General features: G+C 41.5%; 2 protein-coding genes across 3 annotated transcripts in view; one reads left to right on the top strand and one right to left on the bottom strand.

The window, feature by feature from the left end:
• CEP162 (centrosomal protein 162) overlaps positions 1–9,636 on the top strand; it is a 62,779-nt gene extending 53,143 nt beyond the window's left edge. Inside the window, exon 29 of the transcript XR_007508205.1 lies at positions 9,497–9,636. The gene's annotated coding sequence lies outside the window, so the exon portion shown is untranslated. The remainder of the gene's footprint in view (positions 1–9,496) is intronic.
• MRAP2 (melanocortin 2 receptor accessory protein 2) lies at positions 1,306–21,923 on the bottom strand. 2 transcript variants are annotated; one of them, XM_049817918.1, is made up of 6 exons: positions 21,842–21,923; positions 16,082–16,171; positions 11,814–11,918; positions 10,514–10,663; positions 5,661–5,760; positions 1,306–2,121 (listed from the first exon to the last, which is right to left on the bottom strand). In XM_049817918.1, exons 4-6 carry the CDS (start codon positions 10,638–10,640, stop codon positions 1,728–1,730), a joined length of 621 nt encoding a protein of 206 aa, XP_049673875.1. In that variant the 5' UTR covers positions 10,641–10,663; positions 11,814–11,918; positions 16,082–16,171; positions 21,842–21,923; the 3' UTR covers positions 1,306–1,727. The 2 variants fall into 2 exon arrangements, with proteins under 2 accessions (XP_049673875.1, XP_049673876.1); XM_049817919.1 differs by lacking the exon at positions 21,842–21,923 and having other exon boundaries at positions 16,082–16,172.
• Between the last annotated feature and the right edge of the window lie 211 nt (positions 21,924–22,134).

Below are 22,134 nucleotides of genomic sequence, written 5' to 3'. Positions count from 1 at the left end.
GCAGCTATGCTCATTTGTAACAGGGTTCACCTCAGTCTTCTCTTGGGAACTATTTTCAACAATAATCTGCTAGTTTTAAACAGTCTCTGCTTTGCTTTAAGTATAATCTCATTACTTTAAACACTAGGAAGCAGTGCAAGAATTACATTTGAAAACAGGAAACTTGGGTATAAGTGTTTTATAGTAAGGTCACAGAAGATAAAAACAGAAGAGATTTCCCTCAGTCTTTCTATTCTTTAAATGCACAACACATTCACTAATTTTTCTATTTGTCACATGAAGGAAGAAAGAATTAATCAGCATTTAAGTGTCTGAAGAATGTGTCAGCAGGCCCTTGCTACATTTTCACTCTGATACAAACATGTTGTATACCAAGCAGGCTAGTTTCAAGAAAACTCAGTTAGGCACAGCATCTTGAATCCCGTAGTTTCATTTCAGTTAAGGACTTCCTGCAGAGCACTCTTACTCCAAATCCAGCAAAGGATTTCAGCCTGGTTCCTCTGCATCTAAAACCATTTGGCCATTAGTTACAATCTTTTGAAGAAAGCTGAAACATAATTTAAGTACTGGCTAAGTTTCAGAACCTTATTCTTTCTCTAAAAAAATAAACTTAAAGGTTGAAATTACATCTATTCAATTCCTTAACAAACCCTTACCTAGGAGAACAGCTGTGGTTGCAACACCATGCCAACTGAGTACAAAAAGAAGATGGAGCAAGTGCACCTCAGCTGTGCTTTTGGAGCTAGTCCTCTGAACAACTGAAAGCCTGCTACCCTTTCACTGGCCTATTGGCAAGAAAGGGCTGTTTATAGAGCCAAAAAGCATAGGAGGTTCAGCCTATAAGCAAAGCATAACACCAGCTTAACAGACAACCACCATTTGCATATAGTAATTCTATTGACAAACAAAGAATAGTTTTTAGTTGATTTCCTGTGATTTACCTACTGAATCCTGCACTTACCAAACTGGAAGTTTGCATCAAAAATTAAAAAAAAAAAGTCAAATTACTGTTTGTGTATAGAACACCAGTTCCAGGTCATGGTCACCACTGGGCAGCTGTCAGAATGTCACTGAAGTACTACAGTTACAGGCACCAATTTGCTTTTACTCAGCAGCAGGTGGTGGTAGCATTTTGTAAACACTGTAACCAAACAGTTATGCCAGGTATTCCCTCTGGAAGCTTTGTAAGTTGGATTGCCCCTGCATCAAAAAGCAGTTAGAAATCAGAAACTGAAGTTAACACCAAGCAGATATCCATTGTGCTGCTTAGTTTCAGGTGTCCTTTTTGGGAGTGGCAAAAGCTGCAGAACCTCCCAAGGGGCTGCCTGTTTATTCCTTACATAAGTCTTAATTTAAGGTTTACACTTATCTGGGCCAAGGAGTTTTCATACACCTCCCAATGCCAGGCTCCAGCCTTCATAGTCCCCACAAATTAATATGGTATCCTTCAGAAGTTGGACATAAGCAGTCATTTAAAAACAGAAGAAAACAAGAAAAAAAATCAGGAAGCAAAAATAATGCTGGGCAAAAAGTTTAGACCACAGAAGGCATCAGAATAAAGCATTTAGTATTTTACTTCTTGTTTAAACTGAATTCTGTCAGCACAGCCAGTCTTACATACAATAAAAAGCACAGGTCTGAAATACCTTCCATCAAAATACTAGAAGGCCAAGAAAGACTTCAAACTGGACAATAACAGTAATATTTACCTTAAAGTAAAAGACTTTTCAGTCAAGGATCCGATGGGAAGATTGCATGACTGATTTGCTTTCTAAAATGATTGGTGGCTCTGAGATGAGGAGATCATCCTCACCTAGTGAAGAGTTCTGCTCAGTGTTCACAAAGTTAGGAATGTTAAATTTTGTAAGACAATTTACGTCCTCCTCAAACATTCCACTGCTCCTGGGAACTTCCTGGAAGTGGACGTTATTTTCCAGACCTGAACCTTTCTGACTTTGCTTTGCTTTGTCCAAATGTTCCACTTCATTAATGCAGAAATGGAAAAGTGACTGGGATTCTTCAGCTATTTGACGAGAAAAGACCCTCTCCGACTCCAGAGGTCTTCCAAAATCTGCTACAAAGCTATTCATGCGAAATCTTTTTTCAGAAGGTTCTGCATTGCTAAGGAGGAAAAAGAAAAATACAGTAAGCATGAAAGTAGAACTACTTGACTTCTTAACACCAAATCTGGTTTCAGCAGCCATTGTGATCAGGAAGAAAGGAAATCCTACAGCTTATCTACAACAAACTTTAAAAGCCAGCACTATTTATTATTTTCTGCTGAAGCTATTTTAAGTCTTCATTTGTTGTGATAATTTTCCATGGGAAAAGCCAGCACTCTCAAATGGCACTTCTAGTAATCAATATACTGTGATAATCAGCTCACTGAATGAGCTTAGAAATACACTTCAGTATTTCCTCTTGGCATCAAGTAGTAACAAGTTTTTTAAAATGGCTTATAGAACACTTCCGAGAAAAATCTTTGATAGAGAAAATCTTTCTGAGACACAGATGGCAAAAAGAAGCAGTTACCAGTGAACTAATCCAAGCTCCCATTTCTGGGAATCTCCCTGCCTACAATGGTGGTCTCTGGTCTGCTGGATTCAGTATTAAGCTCTGGACTCTGCCCACTGGACTTGAGTGCACTGTCAGGGTACAGACCATTTTGCCCAGTATACCCTTCTAACAGGGGCACATTGGTTTGGGACTGACACTCAAGATTCCTTTATAGCTTTAACACCCCTTCTCTCAATACTCCCTGAAGTGATCTGTGGTACTTGGCAAACCATGGAAAGGAATAAGCAGCCAGTCCTCCAAAATAGCACGGTTTAGCATCCCAGAGGGAACTTGGGGGAATCTAAACAGATCCTTAGTACCAATCCAGAAATGCAACCCTGAACCTGAGAAACCTTCCTGAATAAGTTTTCAGCAAATACATACATGTTTCTGTAGAAGAAGTTTTTGTTTCAGTGGATCTGCATTTCTCTGAGTGGGTTTCACCCCAGAATCCTTAATCAAAACTAATTGATTTCTTAAAAAAAAAAAATAGAAAAAAGTCATTTCATCTTTACTGCAACTCGTTCTACAACCTGCCTCAATAGCTGCATGAAGCTTTGACATTACATCAGCTGATATTTTGTACGGAGAGTTTACATGAACACATGCATTTGTTGCACAAATGCATTTTTAAGGATGTTTTTTAAATGCAGAAACAAACATAGCATACTGTCTTCTCCTGAGTGATGAATGAGAGTACTTCTCAGGCAGAAATTCAGAAAAATTGTCAACACATTTTTTTGTTGTTTCTCAAGCTAACGTTCTACACATATTAATACACGAGCAAACAAAAGAGAAGTGCAACGGGCATCATTTCCGTAACTAAATTTCTACCTCTCCCTGACCATATCCTGACCCTTTTCTTCTGGTCTGAGAATGTACCCAATTTTGAACATCTTGTACAATTTTGAGAAGTACATGCTATCATACCCCTTTATAGTGAGCCAAGAAAAGCATACTAGAAAAATCAGAGTATTCTACTTTAGATCCATCCATCTGAACCCAGTTACACTTACCTCTCACATTAATGGTACTTTAAAGAACAGCCAAATTGACTTACTGAAGTCAGAGACACGTCCATCAATGAGGCTGAATTTCTCCCAAGACCTAGGAATCCCATTAACATCTATTTCTAAAGAAGGGCTGCAAGACAGCCCACTAATGAAATGATGAGTCATGAAGAATCCAGTCAGGTATAAAGACAGAAGATGCAGGCAAACTAAAACCACAGTCTGCACTGGTTTTACAGGTTGGTATTTATGTTCTCCAGTTTTTGTATACATGTATCAAAAATAAGAGCAAACAACAGTATTCACTGCCCTTAGCATATTCCTGGATGATCGATTTCCAGTACCATACACACTGGGTTATCAAATCTCAAAAAAACCTGCTCATATGTGTTAAAGGTGCCAACTCAGCATACATAGTAATTGGGCAAGCATTCAAGCACACGGCTCCCAAGGCTGCAAAGGAAGTTTAAAACAAATACAGAAAGGAATAACTGGGCTTTCTTTAGCAAATGAAGAAAAATTATATTAAGAGTTAGACTGGAAGGGACTTCTGGAGGTTTCTAGCTTAATGCCCTGATGAAGGCAAGGCCAACTCTGAATTCAGATCAGGTTATCTGGATGTAGAAGTTGACCACAGACAGAAGTTTCACAAACTCTCAAAGTTCCAAGAAAATTGATGAAGAAAGCAGAAAAACAGTGGGAGACATCAAGCAGGCCTCTGCTACCTGAAAGGACACTTTTACAAGTGTACAAACTTTTGACAAATATCCATATTAAATTCTCTTTGTGTATATTTGACTTCATCACTTCTTCCCCTCTTAAATTATTTATGTGGGATACAGACTCAGATGCTCAGTTAAGAAATAAGATCTTCAGGGAAGAGGCAGCACACCAACACTCACAAGAACTTTAAATATATTTGAGAGCAAGGTCTGGCTGCTTTATGACAGTCTGTAAGGGAGGCAAAAATACCATCAAGTCAGTTCTGGGAAGATGAATTCTTCTGCCTCTATTTCCTTCTCACAGAAGGAAAAATTCAGGAGCTCAGAAGAGGCTCACGTTGTACATTATGTTCTCTCTAATATGGCCTGGTCTCTAGAGATGTGCTATTACATGAAGTTTCAGAGGCAATCTACATATGACTAAATAGCAAAGGGCCTTCAGTAGGAAGAGATAGGCTGGCTGCTTTAGGAAGTGAAAAGCACTAACAATTGCCTTTCACAATCAACTTATCACCGCTACCTGCCTGCAGGCAACGTCACTCTCCGGAGAGGCTTTTTACTTCTACTTTTTGGCATGCAAGCCTGAGAGAGGTGGGTTCAACTTTCTCAGAGGAAGGGGCACTCACAGCCTGCATGTTGTGCAAATGCAGATAAATGGTTGAGGCAAGGCATGGTCTGCACATACTTATCATCCAGAAAAAAACAAGAAAAAAAGGTTAGTTTGTGACTTTCAGGGGCCCATGGTGTTAAATGTGGAGCTGATCTGTACTTCAGCATCCACTGGAATTTCTCAGCAGAAACTAAGGCACTCTGAGAATAGGGGAGCTACAGAGTTAAGGGAAGATTTTGTAACTACTACTGATCTACCTTTTGGATTTTAACACACAAACACGTGGAAGCCTGCCAAACTTCAACTTCCTTAATTTAACATCTGCACTGCACTTTATTTGTATATGCTCTGTCAATATTCACATTTCTCTGTTCCACTCCATCACAGCGTGAGCCTAACTAGAATGACCCCATTTATTTGCAGAACAGTAATCTAAAGCCAGCTGTTTGGCAGCCTACCCACCAACTGCCTTCTAGCATGAACATGCATACATGCAGCTATTCCCTTCTCTTACTGCATGCCTATGACTATTTGCTAAATAGGGAACACATTAATACAGTTCTACAGAACTGGTCTCCTAGAAGTGCTTGGAACAAAGATTATTTGAAACGAAGATAGACTGCACCCTTTCGTAAGAATAGACTAGAACAAGATGGTGCTGAGCCAGTGCAATGTCAGCACTGTCACTGTTTGTTTGGGGGCTGCAAAGAACAGACACACCACTTAGCAGGCTGGATTTGTTATTCCAGTTTTCAGACTCACTCTTGATGTGGTGCTCCTGTCTTCGTCAGCAGGGTCAGGACAAAAAACATGAAGATGACAAAAACTGCAAGACCAACCCAAAATCCAATCACAATGGAATCTGGTGAAAAAGAGAAAACAAAATGATCAGTATTTCACCTACACATGCAGAAAGTTTCCTTCCACATGCAGCATGACTGCAAGCCCCAAAAGACTTTGCAGCTTATTACTGGGTGGCAAAGAGGAAGGACGACCAGATTTATTGTTTTCTATCTTTAAACAGAAAGCTGCCATTGAAGGTCTCATTTCTAGCCCAAATTTTACTGACGTCTGGACAAACCAGAAACAAGCTGAAAGAGGGAAGACACTGAATTCTCTTGGTTAGTAAAATAAGAGCAACTCCCTTTATGATGCCTGGCCCGTCTCCAAGCATTGCTTTGGAAACAATTTCAGTGCTAGAAATCAGGAGAGAGGATTGTTGGATTTTCAGCAAAAACCTCTGTCCCTTTAGAACAGAACCCCTGCTATTTTAAATTATTTCTGCCCCTGACCATTAGGTTTCTGCATTTTGATGGGTTTCTTTGACACAATAGGTTTAGGAGGATCTAGCTTTCTTTCAGTGGTAATAGGGTTCTGAAATAAACAGAACCACAAATAGAACTATCTGCTACCTCAACAAATATAAATAACCAACATATACAAGACATTTTTGAATAATTTTTAATTTGGGTTTCCACTTGCATACAGAAAACTGCAATACAATGTCAGAGGAGCCAAATGGATTTGGACCAAAAAAAAGAGTCAAACCACCAGTTAATTAAAAGGAAAACACCAATGCAATAACCAAATATAGAAGCAACTGGGAAGAGCACATACACAGGCAAAAAGCCATAAAAATGTACCTACTGTTCTCATTTATAGCAAATGGACCCATAGATAAATTGCTAGTCCTACTTAAAACAAATCTATGTCCACTTATGACTTCAAAGTTGATCCACAGTTGCTTTCAGGAACTTATTAAAAGAGGTCCAAGTGGGACAAACCTATTTCCAGACAACAATCAATTGATAAGCATGGCCCAAAGTTACAGAGCACCAACCCAAAATATGACCTGGTCCAGGACCCACAGTATACAGGTACTTTTTCACCTGTCATTTCAGTTAGTTTCTTTTTGTTCATGCTTATATTCAAAATTTCCACTGTAAAAGTTCGAAAAATTAACATACAAACATGCAAGAGGGAAGTCTTGGTCAGGACAGATATCCTATCTGCTCTTAACCTCTCATTACACAGCTACTAGTGAACTTCCAAGATCCTTGCTGGCTGTAATGATGATCTGTCTGACCCAGTGCAGCAGGCACAGCACAGAACTTTAGCCAGCCTGTTCAGTCTCCTACAGGACTAACTGAAGATACCAGAAAACAAGGAATCAGCTATCCTGCCTGGTGCTTGACCCCAACAGTTAATCACACTCCCACTGTGAAGTATCTTCCCCACTAAAAGGCAGATCTGGAAACTGGAAATCAATTCAAACCATTTGCTCTTTCTCTGTGAAGTCGAAGTGCCTGCTGCAATCTGAGGTTTTCTCCCTGTGAAAATACTTTATCACAATCAAGTCACTCCTTAATCCCTTTTTCTGGTAAGCTAAGAAGGCTAAGTTTCAAGTCTCCCACTGCAACATTTATTCCACCTCTCATCTGCCACATCTACCCCACTCAACCCCCTTTGTAAAACAATTAGAGGGTAGTTCAAGTATAGTCTCCATGGTGGGATGGGCAGGAGGGAAGTTTGTAATACTTTTTGCTTAAAGCATACTGGTATGAGTTAATTTCTGTAATTCCATGCATTATGAGCCCTAAATCATTTTCAACATCATTCTGTGAGTATAGCCTGAATTTAGTGGCTCAAGATGCATCCTGTGTTTGGCCTTACTAATACACAATAGCTCATGATTATCTACCATCCTACCGGACTTTGTAGTACCTGAAAATTTCATCCAAAAAGAAACATTCCCATTAAAAAAGTTTACCACTTAACCATTTGCAGCTACTAGTACCTACCAATTAGTCAGACATGCTTCAATGATATGCAACTGCATTGATAACCAGAATGTAAAGTCTGATCAAGTAAGATGTCTAAAAATTATGCACACAGATTATATCGGTCAAGCTGCAAAACTTAACTCATCAACTAAGAAAAAAAAAAAAAAAAAAAAAAGAAGATTCTGATAAATTACTACTCCCCACAAAAATCACACCTGCCAGCATTGTGTGCTGAATAACAAGCCTGTCCTGTGGTTTGTTTGGTGTTCCCCCACTAACAGAATTCGTAAGTTTACTGAGCCTAAAGCTACATCTCTCTTGCTTTATTGTGGCTCCTGACGCACTTCCAACCCTCTGCTGTATCAATTACAAAACAAATCTTTGGAATTGTTTAAAATTAAAGCAGGTGGCCTGAGTTCACTTCAATATTTCATTTAGGTCTCACTCATTTAAGTGCAAATTATCCAAACCTACTAACTTCTAAACATTTATTCAAAATAAACAGTACCTAACACAGGTGACTTTGCATAAATTTTTCTCTGCTTTCAGAAAACAGGCTTCTGAATTCCTTTGTATATACATTAAATTATTAGGAACCTCCCCTTGCCTACAATCAGCATTAACCCGAAAGCAGTCCCCAACTTTCTCTTATGGAATTCATCTTATGTTATGGTTCAAAACAGTGCCCTCTCATTTTGGGTGAAATACCTTGTGTAACAGAAATAAATGAATAAATAATATTTTTTTTTAAAATCACACACCTGTAATTTTAAGAGGGGCCAGTGATGTAAAAAGCTGTCCAAGCTTCACTACCAGCCTACATCACCTAAACTGGAGTCCACTCCCCTTTAAGCTCTCAAACGTAAGTTACAGGCATTCATTAACACCCCTTCTTTGTCAATATTCAAGATCTCCTTCTTAATACAACCCCAGTGTAATCTCCTCTCCTCCTTTCTCCCCATCTTAGGATTTCAGTGAAGTTAAATGTCTGACCACATTGCCTCCACATTCCTTGACAGTCTTAACTCAGCTAAAAATAGCTAGAACAAGAAACATACAAAGAACATACCATGTCAAGAAGTATCATGTCATACACAACAGACATAGACCATTCCTTTACTAGATTAAACTCAGCCCTCTGAGAATGTATGCAGTAACACCAAAGTAAACAGAGCCAATTCCAATCTGCGAGTTAAAAAGTCCCAAAAACCTGAAAAGAAAAAAAAAAACCACCACCACAAACAGAAGGTACTTCCTAGGTGACTGATTCAATTCCACTACTAACCTCTTTCATAAGTACATCAAGCTGCACCTGAAAAGCAGTTGTTACTTCTGTCCCATTCTCTAATAATTGTCCAGAATCCTCCTGCTCTACGAACAGCACAGCCAGACAGCAAAGCTGAGCTGCTACGCTTAGCGTGGCAATCACTTCAATGGCAATCCAAGACCTGTTTTGCCACTATACCTTCTGTAACTATCTTTTATATTTTTTTCTCCTGTCACGCTCTTTGACACACTGAGCTAAAAAGAAGGCATGTACATAACACTGCAGCTGCTCTTTGTAATCAGTAATCTTTGTAATCAGGTTTGGCCTCTGATTAAGGGGATGAATGGAATATAAATTAGAAACACAATAAAAGCTAACCTACATTTTTCAAGTACCTAACATTTGTAAAAATACAGACAGTAATCAGCAGACTTCTTTTGGGGGAAAAAAAAAAAAAGGTAAAGTACAATTCAGGCTAAGAAGCAAATTCAGCTCTAGTTTTTTTAAAAGCGTTAATAACTTCAAGAAGTTTCTTCTGTCCCTTACAGAGCCTCCCCAAAACCTCCTGACTGTGCAGAGCCATGGGAGATCAGCCTTTCTGGGCTGCTGTTTGCCACTGCAGGCACTCCTCTTTCCTAGTCTGAATCCTCAGCATGACAAATGAGGCAGTCCAGCACTGCATGGAGACCCTTCCCCAAAACTTCAAAGACTGATGCTCAAACCCTCTCACAGTGCATCCAGCTCAGAAACAAAGAAACAAGATGGTCTGCTTCTCTTTGGCAAAGCACTTCCAAAACACGTCCAATAATTCTGAGTTTGTCTCTGTTACTTCTTTTTTTCTTTTTTTTGTTTTCCCCCCTCCACAACCATCTCCCCCTAAAAAAAAAAAAAAAGTAATAGAAGCCAAAGCTATTGTCTAGATTTTAAATAAATGTTGGTCCAGCTGTACTAGCTTGTCCTAGCTAAATTTCCTGTCAATTCCTACCCATCATTTTCATCTCTCTGGTTCCTGTCCACCACTTGTGACTTCTGCTCCAGTATTAGCAGACCACTGAATTTAGCACACTTCTCCTATGAAGAAAGTCCCAATGATAAAAGTTTCTTCAGAAGGAGAAATTTCTTCTTTTGTTTTAAATCTTTTTAAAAGCCTTAAGTTTATTTTCTATCAAGAAAAACAAAAGCAGTAAGGCTGCCTACCACTGCCTTTTTAGCATTAATAGGAACAAGAACAAAGCCACACAGATCATATCAAGTAGTCACCAGAAGCAGCACTGGCTGTATTTGCTGTTATAAACTGCTCCTGATAGTCTGATATTCCTCAGTATTGACAAATTTCTACCACAGCGAAGAAATCCATGGTTCTCAACTGCACAAGAAAAGCAGTCAACAAAGGACACGGAATAATAAACAATTATAATAATCTAACAGAGTAATACCTCTAATTGCTGAGAATCCAAGAAATTAGGAAAGAGATATTTTTGTACAATAATCAGTTACAAATGAAGAGCAGGAACATTAAGATGGGGAAGCTCAGCTGCAATAAAGTATATCGCTACTGAACTTACATTTATGAGCCTTCAGGCCTTCAAATGACACTGGTCCGTACTCATAGTACTCGTACTCCCAGGTGTAATCAGAGTTAGACGAGGCCTGCTGGGAAGTTCTGTTAGAAATCAGCCTCAGGGCAGACATCTCGCACCTCGGTAAACATATACCTGTGGATATGAAATGCATTAATAGACACTACATACTTCTAGCACATCTTTTGATTTTATAAAGAATCCTTTCTTATTTACAGGATCTCTTCCTCATCACTGTTCCCAAGAGCAGCCACTCATGTTTACAAAGGCTCTCTCTCACCTGTTCCTTCAAAATCCAGTATCACCGCCTCATCAGACAAGGCTATCACATCCCCTCCCATTACTTCCCTAGTCTTGGCTGACCAACCACCAGTCAACACAGAGCTTCTCTTTCATGGAAAGAAGAGAACCTATGTTCACCTCCAGAGAGGCCTGTAAGTGTACAGAGTATCAAACCCAGGCTCCTCAGATTGAATATAGCTTTCATAGCTCAAAAATAGTCAATACCAAAGACCACCAGCCTCAGCATCTTAGGATGAATGCTGCCATAAAAATCCAGGTGGAGAACTGGCCAGACTACCAGGCTCAAAGGGTTATATTACCCATATAAAGTCCAGCTGGCAGCTGGTTGTCAGTGGTACCCCTCAAGGACTGATACAATGAAATGGAGTGCAGTTGTAGCAAAGTTCATGGATTACATGGGGGACAGTCAAGAGGCTGGAGTGCAGACTGCTACTCAGAGGGACCAGGACAAGCTGGAGAAAGGGAGTGACAGGAACCTCATGAGGATGTCCAGTGCAAATGCAAAGTCCTGTATCTGGGAGAGAATAACCCCATGCAGTAGTACCGGCTGGGGGTTGACTGTTGGGTAGCAGCTCTGCAGAGAAGGACCTGCAATGGACAAGCTGGACATGAGTCAGCAATATGCCTTGTGGCAAAGGCGGCCAAGTATGTACTGGGCTGAATTAACAAGAGTGTACCCAGTAGGTCAAGAGTTGGTATCCCCAGTAGTAGAAAGACACAGACATGCTGGGGCAAGTCCAGTGGAAGGCCGCCAAGATGGTCAGGGAGCTGAAGCACAGGATGCACAAGAGCCTAAGGGAACCAGGTTTGTTCAGCCCGGAGAAGGCTCCGGGGAAGACCTTACTGCTGTCTACAGTTACAGTCAGAGGGTGCAGAGATGACAGAGCCAGACTCTTCTCAGAGGTGCACAGTAAGAGGACAAGAGGCAATGGACACAAATTGGGAAACAGGAAATTTAAGTTAGGCACAAGGAAAAATTTACCTGATCTAGTTGAACATGGTTTGAGCAGGAGGTTGGACCAGATGACCACCAGAGGTCCCTTCCAACCTAAATTTCTCTGTGCTAATGAACAGCTTCAATACGCCACTAGGGAAGGAAAATAAAACAGGAGTGATTTTCCCCACAGATTAACAAAAACTGCAATGCAACATGAAGCATCATTAAATCATCTCGATAGATATTTCTGTCATTACCATAACACTGCACTAGCGATTTCCATTTTGCAGAGTAATTTTTTCAGAATATTAGACAGTTTTATGCACACTAAAAGAGAGCACGTCTCTGCACAAAACATCTGCTGCAGCAGCTGGAGTCAGGACATCCCACTTGAAACATATTACAAAATACTTTTTGTAAGAGCAAATTGAGCTTTGGGTAATTTTGCATTCAATTAAAACTCAGCAGGATGAAGACTTCATGCAGTTCCTAAAACTACTGCTATCAGTTGTTCTGTGGACAATGAAACTTCTCAGAGCAAAAAGTCAAATCCAGATAAACTTTCTTGAAAAGAAGGGCCTCTAAATAGCCATGTCACTCAAAATAACTGAAACTTCAGTCCTTCCTAAGGATAATTAGATTGATTAAGGCTGTGCAAGTACATCATTCAAGTGCTATGAGGGACATGCATAAAGAGCAAGAATCAGGCACAAAATGAGGAACACAAATTCACCCAGGAAATATGAACAGTATTTCAAATTTGTAAAAAAGTTCTTTCTGCAACTATTTTACCATCAGCAAATGCTAGCAGGAATGCCTCAAAACATCTTTAAATAAATAGTGAAGTATGCCTGAAAAAGTAATCTTCATACCCAGTTATAGTTTTCAGAACCTTAAATACATACCAAAACTTGACTGGCAAGCAATAAATCCTTTAAAACAAGAAATGGATCTATTTTTCAACTCAAACCAGCTTAGTTTTCACAACGAGCAACTTGCCAACAGGGCAGGGAGAAGCGACCAACCCCATTCTTGAGTAAGGATAAGGAGCTTCATATTACCCTCACCCTCCTTTGGCCACTCAGAAAGCTCCCAGTGAGAATAAATAGCCTGAAGCACAGAGGAAAGAGAAAAAAAGACAGCTGTAATGGACAACCCAGTTCATGGCTGAGGGTGTTTCCCATCCTCTACTTCCAACCCTTTAAGGACATGACAGAAAGATGCAAGTCTAACTTTAAGTGCCTGTGTTAACAGTAAAGTTCCTCCTTTGCCTTCCCAATAACTAGAAAACCTTCTTATTTCCTGGAATCAGAGATAATGTCTAATTAAGCTTTAGACAGAGTTTTTCTTTTTTTTTTAATCAACTAAAGCAACTGCTGCCTCTGCAAAAAGCAAACAGCACATAGAAAAAACTAAGATTCCTATCCTAGTTTGCTCCCATCTCAGCTCTGTCAGTTGTCTCACAAGATTTTGTGTTTCATTTTGTGACTGGGCCCTAAGAGACTACATGGTGCTGCACAGGATTCTTTTTCCCCCATCTCCTTAATGTTTGGTTGATGACGTGTCTGTCTCTTGACAAATTTTATTAGCATATTCCTGTTTAAGGGCTGCTTTTCTCTCCTATAGCCTTCCAGAGGAGTCTTTCATTTAAATATTTCTCAAATGGCATCACCAATGTTCATCATCACCTCTTCACTTTTAGTATTATATAAAGAGCTGAACAGGAATTTGCAGGCAGAAAACATCAGAATAGAGTATATGAACAGTCCGAAAAGTGTTTCTTCTTCCACCTCGAGTGCAGGCAGATGGGATTAATTGGGCCACCTGCAGATCTCTCTTCCAATCTAGTCACTAATGTCCATTTATGATTTATGTGGAGAACAGCCACTTCTAGGATACAAAGAATCTGTCCTGGTTTAGTCTTAGGTTAGGACTAGAAGCTCCAGTGTTTCACCACTGACAAGCATTTCTAGACTTACTTTCACTGTAGACAAGCCACTGTCAGAGGGAGAGGTGCTAACTGAAACCTGGATCACCAGCTCCCAGGCTAACCTGTGCATCAGGCTTTGTGGAACATAAAATATGCCTTTAAATCATCCAGTACAGCTAAGCATAAGCATTGTCTCAAACTAGCTTACAGTTCACTTGTAAGCTTTGTCTGTCCAAATGCCTCCAAAACCTCAGCCTGAAACATGCTAAAACCAGTATTTTATTCTACTTAAAAAGCCAGCCTAGCATGGTGAACAAGGACCAGCACAGCAAAAGCACTGAATATTAAGACCTTCCATATCCTGAGGAAGAGCAAAGCAAAGCAGGGCAAGCTGGCATGTTAGCAGCCTGTCAGGTGCATTTGCTAGGCTGCAGCAGGTCATGGAAGATTGCAGGTTCCAGATAAGGGGGTCAGGGAAGGAATTCCCCCAGGAGAGACGCTCAAGTGCTCTTTCTGCCAGGAATGGACAGCAGTGATTCATCCCACATGCTCTGAGGCATGACAGGAAGCTCTTTTCATTGACCTTGCTGAGGGCTTTTTGGGGGAGCACAGGAGTTTAAGGCAAACATGAAAGCCCCTCTGCTGACTTTGATGTGTATGGATGCAGATAGCCTCTCCTCACCCTGGCTCATTTCCTTCAGGAGCAAGTAAGTGAGCAACAAAAAGCTTCACTTTGATCAGTCAAGACACCTGAAAGCAGGGCGGTGTTCAGTGCTGCCAACCAGGAGATTGAGGCAGGTCAGTTTCTCGAAAACTAAAAAAGGCAAGTGCTCACAGCCTTCTTCTAGAGCATCAGGTTGCTCTCTGCAGATAAAGGATGTCAACAGGTACCCAGACACTCCCCATGGAGGCACGACACGACTGCAACTCCTGGAGCTGAATTATACCTTAATGAGAACTCATTTGTAACCTGTGTGAAAGTCTGTAAGGTCACAGCTTGCCTGCCAGTTTGACCATTGGACTATATTTGCACAAAATCCGCATCTTTGAACTGCAGCAGCAGGGTATCAAACACTGCTGCAGTTGGACTATTTGCTTCAATCTGGACATTACTGACACATTGCATGAAGCTCACAGCCACTTACATTTCAAAATGAGTCACTGTAAAGGCAAAGCTGCACACACACCTGTGCTGGTTTTGGCTGGGATACTTATTTCCTTCATAGCAGCTAGTATGGGGCTGTGTTTGGGACTTGTGCTGAAAACAGTGTTGATAATACAGAGATGTTTCCCTTATTGCTGAGCAGTGACAAGGCCTTTTCTGCTTCTCACCCCACCCCACCAGTAAGTAGGCTGGGGGGGGAGGGGGGCCACAAAAAGTTGGGAGGAGACACAGCTGGGGCAGCTGATCCCAACTGACCAAAGGATATTCCATACTATATCGTGTCATGCTCAGCATATAAAGCTGGGGAAGAAGGAAAAAGGGGGGTGAATGTTCAGAGTGATGGTGTTTGTCCTCCCAAGTCACCATTAGGCATGATGGAGCCCTGCTTTCCTGACAGGACACTGCTGAACACCTGCCTGCCCATGGAAAGTGGGGAATAAATTCCTTGTTTTGCTTTGCTTGCGTGCACGGGTTTTGCTTTACCTATTAAACTGTCTTTATCTCAACCCATGAGTTTTCTCACTTCTACTCTTTTAATTCTCTCCCTCATCCCACCAGGGGGGAGCGAATAAGCGGCTTTGTGGTGCTTAGTTGGCAGCTGGAGTTAAACCATGACAACACACCTGAAGCACAACTTCATGGCTTACACCATCACTGGGGCCACAGAGGCAAATCTGGTGTCATGTACATCTGAAACTGGCCTTGTATGTAGCCAGCAACAACTACCTCCAAACTTGACCTGCATGCACAAGAATAAATCCATGTGGACTAGTCAATGTACTGTTCATTTCTGAAGCGAGAGAAACTACTGACATGGTAGACACAAGCAACTTGGTAAATTTTCAGTCAAAACCTATATTTATTTTCCACATAATTCCATTCTGCTTACTGCTGTAGAGTCTAAGCACTTTATAGTCTTCATACAATAAATGAACAAACTGTTGGCCCCTCAAAGACTGTGAAGATCCCAAAGGTAAAAAAAAGCTAGCTACATTTCAAACTATAAGAAGTCCTATCCTGAGAAATCACAAGGACTAAAAGGTGAAATCAGAGGAAAAGAGGTTAAAAAAAAGTCACAAACTTATTTACTCTGCACTGCATCAGCTGAAAGGTAATACAGATCTCACCTTTCTACAGCCCTACCACATGGCTATTGCACTGAACAAGCTGTGCCACTCCCAAGACCGACGAGAAAGAAGTCTGCAGGAAATACTTAACCAAATGGTCCTTGATTCTTGCTAATTCTCAAGATCCCAGATGGGCAGGATTTGAGATCAAACTTGTGGTCTTTTCAGGGGAATACCCAATCTTCCCACCTGCAATAAAAGAAAGGAAAGCAGGCTACACAAAGCAAGTGAAATTTAGCAAGAAAAATAGAAGGATACCTGAAAACTGACTGTACAATTAAAAATGAATCATACATTGCCAACTTTGAGTGCATGGTACCTGGGACTTTTCTTGGCGACAAAATAAAGTACCAATGTTAGCAGTGGTTACGTTTGTGATTGATGCTCACAAACAGCATCATCTGCATAAGCTATTGCACTAAAATAACAAGAATGATGCTGGATTCATCACAAAAGGATTTTATAACAATGGTAAAGAAAAATGCTGGCTTAGTCACTGCTTATCCTGGGAACTAAAGATGAGAAAGGACAAAGTTACAGACATCTGTGCCTCATGCTACTGTATTACACATGATATACATTTTACCATCCTTATAACTGTGCAATGTAAACTAGACTCCAACAATAAACTACTTATACACCACACATATAAATTCTCATGCAAATGTCTTCTTTTCCATGTACTGACGCTTAATATCTTGTGCTGTGTGTGCTGCAGTGTAAAAGGAAGTCTCCACACCATTGTATACAATTTACAAGGCAATTGTATAGCTACTGTTTGTACTTAGTTTAAAAGCAATGACATTATGACTTTAAAGTAAAAGTAACAAATAAAAGACCAAAACAGCTTGCCAAGTATTTTCCTAAATATAATAATGATATATGCAAACACTAGCGCCCGCTTAGTAGTTCAACTCAATAGGGGCCACTTGGAAGTTATGCAGAAACTAATATGAAATCATACCGTACTATGAGTTCACAGACAACTATATGGATCTGAAAATAGACAGAACAAATGCTATACAAGCTCATTCATAAGCCTTGTCTGAGAAGACAGCTAAATTATACCCAACGTGGCATGACAGGAGCTATGTATTCCTTTTGCTCTTGAAAAGTTTGAGTACTACACTGACAGTAAAGGGACATGGAGCAGTTAGTACAGAGCTACTGGGACTTGCTCCCAAAACACACTGAAGCAAATAGCTTAGCTTAACTCCAGTACCAAAAGCCTTAAAAATTACAGCCAGAATATACAGTCTTAAGAGACAGTATTATCTACAAATAATAAAGATATGGTAGCCATAATTCCATTTATTTCCTGCAGCTAGGTCAGAATTACACAATCAATCCATCATCTGGCTTCAATGTATGAAGTTGAGCTTCAGTTGAGCTCAGAAAACACTTCATTTTGACACTGAGGATGGCAAAAACTGATATTACAAGAATTCACCCTTCCACCCAAATAATACATCTTTACACAAAAAACCCTAACAAGTTGACAGTTGTTACAGTCACAGTAGGAAACAAGAGTAAACCCTTCTTTTAAGCAAAGAAAAGTCTATTTTTCTGAGAAAATAACAGGTTTAAATTTCTGAGCAGTTTTTAAGAAGGAAGATTATGCCTTCAACAGCCTTTTTCCAGACATGCCCCAGCTGAACCTCTGCTGAACCTAGTTCTGGACACGGCTCACAGACACAGCTGCAGACACAGCAGGAAAGGCTGTGTCAGAAGAGAGCTCTGGGTATTACTGAGCCTATTTTCCTTTCCCCGCTAAAAGCCAACCTCCTCTTAGATGTGCAAGTATAGCAGCTTGGAAATCCAAGTTCCCTCAAGACCAACCAGACTAGAATAAGTCCTATCAGTAAGCACTAAAGTACTGAGACCTTTTCAATCCTGTCATGTTACAAATGCTGACATCAATGGTATAAGTAAGTATATTCAACACGTTCCAAAAGAAAGGCTGCCTTTCCCTCAGCTGTTTATATTACCACCAATTTTAACAATTCACACTACAAATTTTTAACCTTTAACCTTCAGTAAATATCACGGATAGATAGTAAATATCCCAGGCTGATTTGTTATAGAAAACCCTGAAATGAAAGAGCTCTGGCATATCCACTAATGAGGTAAGAGCAAACCATAAAGCAAGTTTGCAACTGGCCTGCCCTGAATGTCTCTGCTTTTGGGCTACACTACTTTCCTGAACTTCCGTGGCTTGGCAAAGCAGTCTTTTTTATTTTATTAAATGTCTCTTTTTATTAGCTTTATTCCCACAGAAAGCTCAGTGCTGAAATGGGGATGTTTTGGATTCCTCGCTAACCCTGAAGTCTGTCAATCTGATGCCTTATTCTGAGTAGAAAGGAAATCTTCCCCCCCTCCACACTCTTGCTATCAGCCCACTGCAGGTCAACCAGAATGGCTCCATCAGAATATGAGTTAGCTATAAGAGTTGTTTTTAAAATACCTTCTATTTGTGTTATCATGTAAGAAGCTATTAAAAAAAGCAGCCTCCATAGTAGGGACAAAACAAACATTATAATTTATCATTTTTTAAAACTAAAAGGACAAATTGGAAAGAAAAAAAAATCTTACTGTGAAAAGAATTTATGTCAATGCACATAACCCTATGCATAGGGTTACTAGATTAGATTTACTCAAATTGGCTAGTCTGCAAGTCATGAAGAAACACTGGAAGCATAGAGCTCAGTGTAGCCAAAAGAACAACTGAATCCAAGAAGAGAGGCACCCGGCAGTATTTCAAATAACCCCAGGCTGACCATTTGTAACAGGGGCAAGGCTGAAAGAAGGAACTACTCTTGTGTGGTTCCTTCCAGGAAACTCGGCGCTGATTAACAGCTGAAATTACCTGGGGTCCCTTTGTGTCAGTTACGTGGGCCTGAAGATGCCCTGTGGCAAGCAGCAGAGGTGCTGCTGCTGCTGCACAGGCCACCCTTACCAAACCCGCCGGGTGCCCTATCACAATATGCCAGCCCCAGGTTTAAATATGGAACAGCTGTTGAAAGGGTTGCACAGCCCAGAAAATGGGTAAGTGTGTTCAGACCTCATTTCATAGCTCTGTTTTGGCTTTGCATCAGTGAAAAAAACACCAAAGTGCTGAGGCTGACAAGCAGAGTGGAAGCCGAGTATTTCCTCTCTCCCATAACAAAATAAGACTCTAATCTTCATGTAATGTCCATCTGGTTTGAAGTACAGGCCACAGCACGCCTCTCATAGCACCTCTTCACTTCTCAGTGGTTCTCCCCACAGAAATAGTTTTGTAACTAGTCTACACTGAAGCCAGGGAAAGATAAACTGGCAAAGATGAAAAAAACAAACAGGTACAATAGACCATTTGTTCACAGCTACTCCCACACTTGTGTATCTCAGCACCATGGTTTAACTGTGCTATGGTGGAAAAATCTTCAGCTTATACTCTCACCCACACAGGGTTTGTGAAGCTATAATCTCTCAGATGCAAAGTCACGCTTGAGCTTTTCAATTGAAGTCAGTTATGTATTACGTTTCCTCAAGAGCTAACAAAATAAAATAAAAAATACAGCTTTTCTTGAAAACTTCCACACTTGGATGACAAATATTTTCTGAACTTTTGTAGTTAGTCTGTAATATGATGCAGAAATTTTGCCTTAATCTGTTCAGTGAGAATTTCAAACAGTCACTGAAATGGAGTTGTTTATTAGAAGTCAAACTGGTTTGGGATTTTTCCAACCCAGAGCTGTTTTTTTTTTCCTGTCTTTAGATCTAATTTTTTGCTCCAGTGCTGCTGAAGCAGCAAACAATTTATTGTAGTGCCTCAAATACAAATTTCTTTTCAGGTAAATCAGACAGCAGTAAACGACTCGCAAGCACACATCTGAATTCTCCCATTATTAATCCCTGCCACATCTCTGTGCTACACCAGGCTATAAAAAAGTAACTAGGGACCAAGGAAACATCATTAAAAAGTACAACCAAGGCCCACTGCAGCGAGTATGCTAAATAAAGCTTTCATTTATTTGTACTAAAATTTTACCAGTAATAGCTCATATTATTGGTTCCAAGACTGGAAATTTGATTTCAACAGTTGAACAAGCTGCAAGAGTGTCATCTGTGCTTCACCTTAAAACCTCTTCCATCACAAAGTGTACGTGGACAACCAGCAAAATAATAGGTACTAAATTACTTTGTCCAGCTCTTAATACTCTGGATTTTTTTTTTTTCTTAAAAAAAAAGTATTCTCTTGCAATAGCTTGATTTATTTTATACATTTTTGCTTGCGATTGATACGCCCAGAATGCCAGAATTTTCAGCAACAACAGAGCCAGACTGTCCTCAGTCAATGGACAGTTCTCCTGTCATCTTTTTAGGTATTTACTCCTGGGGTAAAAATTTATCTTGGCTCTCTGATTAGGAACCTGAATAGGAAACCACAAATGGACAAGAAAAGACAAGCAGTATTTAAGACTATTACCTGATTATCTCCAAGCAGAAACCAAAACATCCATTTATTTCCACAGCGGTTACATAAATCTGCACCCCTGTGTATACAGCCTCTGGGGAGAGGCTCAAATGAGACTAACAGACAGGAGCAGAGGGAGCAGCTCCAAACAGAGCGGTAAGCTGGAAAACACACCTGGAAATAGAAGTGTCTCAATGTTCTTGCAAACAAACCCCAACCAGCCCTGCCAAGGCAGTTTAAGACAGCATTGGCACAGCTGTCCCATCCCTCTATCAGCTACGGCTGTTGCAGGAGAAGTGGCAAACTAATGGTGTACCTATGCTTCCAGTCACTGTCCAGCGTTACAAGGTTGATACGCCAGGACAAGCAAAGCAAATGTCAGGGAACAGAGACTGTTTGGAGGGAAGCTTTGCCGGCTTCTCATTGAGGTGATCATCTCCAGCAAAAAAAAAGGGCAGACAGCTCAGGACAGGGACCCGAACTGCCTACCATACCAGCTGCTATCAACAGGGGCTGCTGGCCAGAGGAGGAGACTGCTAAGACGACGACTTATTAAGAAAGAAGACACCGTTAAGTGAGAAGGAAGGGAGGGGGAAAAACCCAGTATGAGAATCAGCAGAAGACTAGGGAAGCACACACAGGGGAAAGGGAAGCGGGTAAAACTGAGAACAGGAAAAGTAATCTAAGGCTACATGGAGAAGAGACATTCACCCCTTCAGTCTGAAAACACAAAGGGAGATGTCGGGGGGGGGGGGGGGGGACGGGGGGACGGCAACAAACATACCACAACAAACACACCGCAAACTTTTTTTTTTCCCTCAAACATTTTAGATTAAATTTTTAACTTCACTCCAATGCTCAGGAGTCAGAGCAGAACACGACATACAGTCTGGGGGGACCGAAAGTAATTTCCACGTATTCCAGGCAAGCTATATGCTTTTGAATACGCAGACTTCCCAACATCAGAAGAAACCACCCCGTTACGAATTCAGGAACGTGACACAAGCTTTCTGCAGGCGGCATTTTCCACATCCGTCAAACGAACAGTGCCACCTCAAGCTTTTTTTTTTATTATTTCAAATAAAGCAAAAATTAGAGGGATACCTCAGACCTGAAGGCTTGCGAACGCCGACCAGGAGTCGGTTTCGAAACCGCCCCGCCGCCTCTTAACGCGGGCTGAACTACAGCTGCTCGGGGCTTTCCACGCCGCCCAGCCGGGGGCACCCACCCACCCACCCACCCGCGACGGCGGGCCCCTCCGCGGGGCAGCGCGGAGCGGGCGAGGCGGGAGACGAGGCGAGGCAGGGCGGCAGCACCGCCCGCCGCTCCTCACCCCCCGCCGCAGCGCCGTCCCCTCGCCGCGCTTACCCGCACCGGGCACGTCCACCCGCACACCCCCCCCCCCCGAGCCGCCGCTTCGTCCCGGGCGAAAGTCGCAGCCCCGTCCCGGGCGAGTCAGCGCTGAGGGGGATCCGGGCGGGATGAAACCGGCGGGGGGTGACGCCCACCTCCGCCCTCCTACCTGACCGGGCGGCGGCAACGGCCGCGCCGCGAGCGGAGCCGAGCGCAGCCGAGCCGAGCCGAGCCGAGCCGAGCGCAGCCGAGCCGGACCGGACCGGACCGCGCCCCACCCCGCCACAGCCAATGAATCAGCAGCAGCCGCGGCGACCCAGCCCGCCCGGGCGGCA

The sequence above is a fragment of the Accipiter gentilis genome, chromosome 15, assembly GCF_929443795.1.
Source record: "Accipiter gentilis chromosome 15, bAccGen1.1, whole genome shotgun sequence".
In the NCBI taxonomy this organism is placed as follows: Eukaryota; Metazoa; Chordata; class Aves; order Accipitriformes; family Accipitridae; genus Astur; species Astur gentilis.
Note: the sequence above shows the minus strand (reverse complement) of the source record. Positions and strands in the feature narration are given on the sequence as shown.